General features: G+C 41.5%; 1 protein-coding gene across 3 annotated transcripts; it reads right to left on the bottom strand.

Annotated features, from left to right (window-relative positions):
• Positions 1-855: 855 nt before the first annotated feature.
• Positions 856-5,747, bottom strand: HNRNPDL (heterogeneous nuclear ribonucleoprotein D like). 3 transcript variants are annotated; one of them, XR_016349503.1, is made up of 9 exons: positions 5,569-5,747; positions 4,539-4,707; positions 4,291-4,452; positions 3,747-3,878; positions 3,514-3,631; positions 2,619-2,786; positions 2,294-2,394; positions 1,806-1,910; positions 856-1,123 (listed from the first exon to the last, which is right to left on the bottom strand). XR_016349503.1 is itself a non-coding variant. In XM_006110906.5 (8 exons), the coding sequence occupies exons 1-7, from the start codon at positions 5,655-5,657 to the stop codon at positions 2,324-2,326; spliced, it is 909 nt and encodes a 302-aa protein (XP_006110968.1). In that variant the 5' UTR covers positions 5,658-5,747; the 3' UTR covers positions 856-1,910; positions 2,294-2,323. The 3 variants fall into 3 exon arrangements, 2 of the variants coding, with proteins under 2 accessions (XP_006110968.1, XP_006110967.1); XM_006110906.5 differs by having other exon boundaries at positions 856-1,910; XM_006110905.5 differs by lacking the exon at positions 1,806-1,910 and having other exon boundaries at positions 5,569-5,746.
• Between the last annotated feature and the right edge of the window lie 458 nt (positions 5,748-6,205).

The raw sequence follows: 6,205 nt of genomic DNA, 5'->3' as shown, positions 1-6,205 counted from the left end.
GGCTTTGCATAATAGAGCTAGAGTTTATATGCTAGCCATTAAACCATTCATCAACACTTATTTAGACAAACCTGTTACTTAAAAAAACCCTTTAGCAATAGGTAAAACTCACTGAACATCAAGACGACTCAACTACTTGGGACTCCCCATTCAGACAGTTCATTAACTATTTTAAATGTAACCAAGTTATTGATCAATACATATAATTTAATGCATTATACATTTTTGGAACACAGGCCTTAACTGAAAATGGAGTTAAATTCACTACAGTATGATAATCTATTAATTGCTACGTGCATTAATGGAAATGATTGACTTTTTGCTTTCTCATCACATTTAACTAGTTCCTTTCTTGTCCAGTTATTAGAGTAAGCCATTTAATATAAAAACGTTAGGCTCTCTAGAAACAGTGAACATCCACCAGCATCCCAAAGGCTCAAACTTGTACACAGTTAACCCCATCACATTGCACAAAACTGCTCCAAGTAGGAAGTCCATAGCAATTAAATTCAACAGCAAGAAATATGAAATGCTAACACAAGGTGTGTCAAAATGATCGTGGGGTACAACAGGAAGAGGTGACAGGATGATTTCAAACACGTTTAAGATGGTCTTAGTTATCTTAGTGCAACAAGAAGCCATGTAATCATTTAACAGCATGTTTTAAAAGTCAGACGATGTTAAGACTTCAAACAATTCCCTGAGCTTATATTGAGGAAATTAGGGGCCCAGAAAGGCATTCAAGGCCCTGGTTCCAATACAGGCTCTCCCCCCAGATCTGGAAAGACTGCGGTCCTTGAAACGGCTTAATTAAAAATTAAAGCTTACAAAACTAAGCAGCAAAGGAAGACAGAATCACATAGGTAAGCATTTATTCAAGAATCACTTAACATGAAATTATACAAATAAAATTTGTATAAACACAAGTCCACATTGTGTCATAACACAGATGGCAAAAAAAGACAAAGTAAAAACCATAAAGAAAACTAATCAGCCGCTATATACAGTTGGACACGATTGTGTCAGTCTAAAAAGTCTTTTAGAAAAGTCATTTCATGTCATGAAGACCACTCTCCATTCAATCCTGATGTTCTGCAAGATGACTTTACTGTGGTATCTCCACCTACAAACAAGACAAAATGACTTATCAGATCTGCGCAACTTTTACAAGATTTGTTAAAAGGTCCATTTTCATGAACTGCTTTAAGTCCTCTATTTATTCCTTTCTTCATGGTTAAAGATCATATGCATATTTAACGTTATTGGTAACTAGAAATCTTTCATCTCCCCAAATATAGCATTTCAGCCCACTCAGGAAGCTGTTTCAGAACAAGGAGTCTGCAAATTAAGCAAGAAGTTACAATTTGTGTGTGTGTCAAACTGGGCTGTGAAAAATGTTTCCACTAGAAATGCTGTTAAGAAAAACAATTAGCCTAACTTAATTCTTGTTAATGAACATTGCCAAAAAACATTAGCATGATGTAGTTTGTGTGCATATGATCTTTAATATTTTTCCAGATTTAAAAGTTCGTTTTGGTTTGCAGATTTCACTATTAGCTATAAAAAGAAAAAGCAAGCATTAAATCTTAAAGAATGCACACTTAAAATGAGGCTCCACAATTGAAATACAACACTAAACAGAAGACCAAAATGATTAAGCTGTAAAGGCATTTATGTACTTTAACTCCTGTAAAAAACCATTTAAGTTAAGACACTTAATCTTCAAAAAGATTAAAAAGAAGCCAAAGTCTGAAGTTTTCCACTTTAATCTTTACGCTGGTACATGAAGTTGGAAGAGACCATACCACAGGACAGCGTTTTCTGGTGTATGCCTTGCGCTCTGCCTGCAACGTGCGACCCCCAGAGATAGACGTGGTCAGGGTGACACACGGCCTGCAATGAAGTTCCCGCTGGCGGGTACAAACAAGGTATAATGTCAGAGTTAGAAGACAACATTCTTGTTTTCCTTAAGTTGTACCCATTTCAGTACTTTACCTGTTAATACTTCTAATAAGTTTAATTATTCCTCTAGATCACCTGGTACACAACGCAAACAGAAAAACTCTTAAGTTTTTCTGAAGTACTAAAGAAGATGAAATCACATTTTACGAAGTTAAAGATCTATAGACACTTTAGGCAAAGCATGTTTTTAAAAAAAATCTTTTAAGTTAACAAAGTTTAGTTTAAAAAGTCAGACTACAAGAGAAAAATGTGTTTACTCATTTTAATTTGTCTATTGATCTTTAAATTAGATTAGACATATTGAAAGTGGTGCTTGCACTTATATACACACCTGCTGCCCCCCCAAGTACTATGTACTCCTTTAATATGGCTGGTAGTTGTTTTGGTGATTGCCGCCACCTCGGGATGCTTTTCCATATGTGCTTTGTTGACCTGTTGAGAGAATGAAAAATTATATTTCACATCCAATTGTTGACTCAGACAACTCTCAAGAAATACAGTTTTCCTGCCATTGCCTGCATAGACGTTTACAGTTTTATGAAATACTTAACATCACAATTTGCTTGAGATCTAACAATGAAATACTATGCATACTAAAATATTAGAAAAAAGAAGATCTATTACACTTAGCCCCCACATACAGCAAACATTCTTACCACTGTAGTCTGCATATCCCTGTCCATATCCGTAGCTTGGATAATTGTAGCCAGAATAATCATATCCACCGTAACCACTATAGCTTGGATCACTGTAAGTGCTGTTGTAATTTCCATATCCTTGATCATAATAGTTATTAAATCCTTGGTTCCAGTTTTGTCCCTGACCTGAAATAAAATGTAGCAGTTAAGTTTAATTTTAAGATAGGTATCAAATGTGATCTCTAATGGCTACAGGTAAGGATCCCTTCATTCTACAAGTATACATACAATATAGTACAGTATACTATACATGCATGACTTGGGGGGTCTTCATTTGATACAATTAACTTGACCCTGTCCTATAAAAGTGCATGTGAACAAGGGTAGGCACAGCTTGCCTTTTTCTAAAGAAATTTCCATTTCCTCTAGAGCTTCTTTAATATGAATCTCAATATTTAGTTGTAGTACAAAAACTTTTGTTCTGATCCATGAAGTTAAGAACTGGGGAATCATCAGTTAACAGGATTACTTATTTTCAATCTTGCATTATATCTGGCTCTCCTTTGTTTGGAAAATCTCTCCTGCACTTCTGTCAGGAGATAGCATGGCTCCCTTCCCATGTCAACATTATGTGTCAGACTGAATACACGCAGCTTTGAAGTAAATATCAGGCATTCAAATGATGCCTTTTAAGGAACAGCTTCTAAATCCAGGAATTTGCAACCTGTTAGTACCTGTAATGCAAGTAAGGGTTCACTAAAAGTGTTTTGATTAAGTCAGTACAAACAACTTATTTTCCACTCATGTATTCGCCACATAATATTTGGTTGGGAGAACCCTTTTTAGAATAAGCCAAAACAAGAACTTAAAATGCATTCATCCTTACATACACATTTTAAAGTTTTAAACTCACCCCTGCCACGTCCCCTGCCGCCACCTCTGCCACCAGATGAAGCACCTCTTCCACCTTTCTGTTGCTGCTGCTGCTGCTGTCTATACACCTCTTTGGGCTGTGCTACTTTGATTTCACACTGTAAAACAGATAAGGTACATATATAAAAACACTACTAGGCACCATAAACAAACACTCCCCAAATTATTGAACTGTCAATATTAGATCTCTGAAACAAGAACATCCATCCATACCTTGCCAGAACCAATCTGATGGTATCTGCTTTCTAATAATTTTTTTACTGGCTCTTCATCTGTGTATGTGATGAAACAGAAACCCCTCCTTTCGTTTGTCTTTGTGTCCATTGGAAGTTCGATATTTTCTATCTGTAAACAAAAGTTAAATACAAGCCATGTTTATGTTTTATATCCCACATAACACTGAAGTGGAAATCAAATTTCATGCCAACTTAATAGGATATTTAAAAAAATACAATAACCATCCCACTGCAATTTATAAACAATCAAAATAGTACAGAACTATTTGTTAAGAGGGAACAGTTCCAATAGAACTGTTAAGCTCCAAGTTGATCCAACTACATATTTTACTGCAGTATAATTTCTGTATTTTGTTTCAAAAACTAGCATTACAACTTGCAGTTACCATGTTTTCAAATCTCAAATCAGACATGGACCTTTTTAGTCCAACTATAATATCCTGTTCACAATATTTCTGCCATAGGAAGACTGAACTTTGTGCCCAACACAGAAGTAAGTATTAAAAATAGTTATACAATACCTCTCCAAAAGCACCAAAGTATTCTTTAATCTGTTCTTCAGATGTATCTGGACTCAGTCCACCAACAAACACTTTTTTGGGTGGCTCTTTTCCCTTCAGTGCTTTTGCCCTTTTAGGATCAATTAGCTTGCCATCCAGCTTGTGTTCCTTCAATTCCAAGACCTAAAAAATTGTCACACACACAAGAGATTCAGAAAACCATCAAATCCCAAATGATTACTAAATCCAATCATACAGACCCTCCATACCTTGTCAACACTGGCAGCATCTTTGAAGAGCACAAAGCCAAATCCCCTGGACCGCCCAGTCACTGGATCTGTTTTAATTGTGCAGTCCACCACCTCTCCAAACCGAGACAAATACTCAGTCAAATCTTTCTTGCTTGTGTCCCAGCTGAGGCCTCCTATAAACATTTTGCTAGAATAGAAAAACAAAGTGTTTAATGAAAAGCAGAGCACTTGGCAAATCACTTCAAGATCCAAAGAAACTATAATACCAAAGAGGTAAAATTTCCCAATTGATCAGACAACATTCAGTTCACTAAACTTATTTTCAGGGGCTCCAAACGTACACACGCATAATTCCGTATAACTATTTAAAGGTATTAAAATCCTCAGGCCCCGATCCAAAACATGGATGCATGCATTTAAAATCCTCAGGCCCCGATCCAAAACATGGATGCATGCATTTAAAATCCTCAGGCCCCGATCCAAAACATGGATGCATGCATTTAACTTCAGTCCCACGAATCACATACATGGCAGTGAGCTCAATCGTAGCCCTAAGTGTTTGCAGGCTGGGCGCTTGTGGCCAGCTGATCGGGGCACCTCTGCACGAATACACTCAGGCCTGAGGCTGCGGGCCCCCTGCTAACGCGCTCGGAAGCAATGCTTCAGCTCTCCCTGCCCTGAACTCTCCCGGGCGCCCGACAAGCTGCCGCCCGCTCAGACGCTCGGCCGACGGGCTGCAACTAGAGGCCCGCCCGCGCGAGCCGGGACGCGGCGTGGCAGGAGCGCACGCGCGCGCGCGCAGCTTGCCCCGGACAGCCAGCGCGCGCTCCGGCCCCGCTTCCCATTGGTTGCCGGTTACGTCACGGCCCAGTGATTGACATAGTCCCGCCCTCTCGAAAACAGGTCAAGAAGGAGACACAAAGAGAACGCGAAGACGAGATTCCCCCCCCCCCCCAGCCTTGCAGGGAGGGGGCGGGCGAGCGCGAGCAACTCCCAAGGGGGGGGGGGTGCAGGGAGGACATGGAGAACCCGCCCGCCCGGCTCGTACCCATCGTCCTGCTGGTTCTTGCTGGCGTTGATCTTGGAGCCCTCGGCGAACTCCTCCAGGCCGCCGCTGTACTCGGTCATGTCCTCCATGGCGGGGCAGGGCGGCTCGGGCAGACGCGAGAGAAAGCTACGAACAGAGAACGGAGCAGTAAAATGGCGGCGGAAGAGATCCGGGCACCGCCTGCGCCACCTTTATATACCCGTTCCGGCAGCCAATCAGCGCAGCCCGGCGGCGCAGGCGCAGTAGCGATTCCGGGAGGAGGGGGCGCATTGCCCCGTCTGACTTCGCGCTGCCAAGCCAGGCGCTGGAGCCGCGCAGGCAATGGCGGTGGCACGTGGGCTTGGGTGACCAACGAGGGGAGCGGGGGATACCAGCCGCCCCAGCCTCCCTGCTAGGCATGCACTGTCCTCATGCATTCGCTGCTCCCTCCGCTCCCTGCGCAAAGCGCTGAGCTCCCGGGGAGTGTGACACACACAGCAAAGTGCTACATTGTCCTGCATTTTGCCACAGCAAAGTCCCGAGAGAGTAAATACTCCCCTCGTGCACACGGAAAAAGGAAAGGCGATAGATCAAGACCGGCAGCAAAAATCCCCCAACTTCACATCGCTGCAGCTGAAGCAGCTGAGAGTTTAGGAAA

This window comes from Pelodiscus sinensis, chromosome 4 (genome assembly GCF_052426305.1).
Source record: "Pelodiscus sinensis isolate ZL-2025 chromosome 4, ASM5242630v1, whole genome shotgun sequence".
Classification (NCBI taxonomy): Eukaryota; Metazoa; Chordata; order Testudines; family Trionychidae; genus Pelodiscus; species Pelodiscus sinensis.
This window is presented reverse-complemented; position numbering and strand designations above follow the sequence as displayed.

Excerpts from the sequence above, each read along its gene's own strand:
- HNRNPDL (XM_006110906.5), bottom strand. The coding sequence starts at position 5,657 with ATGGAGGACATGACCGAGTACAGCGGCGGCCTGGAGGAGTTCGCCGAG. Across the intron at positions 4,708-5,568 it reads AAGAACCAGCAGGACGATGG|CAAAATGTTTATAGGAGGCC; the intron begins GTACGAGCCGGG and ends TTTCTATTCTAG. Across the intron at positions 2,787-3,513 it reads CGGCAGGGGACGTGGCAGGG|GTCAGGGACAAAACTGGAAC; the intron begins GTGAGTTTAAAA and ends ATTTTATTTCAG.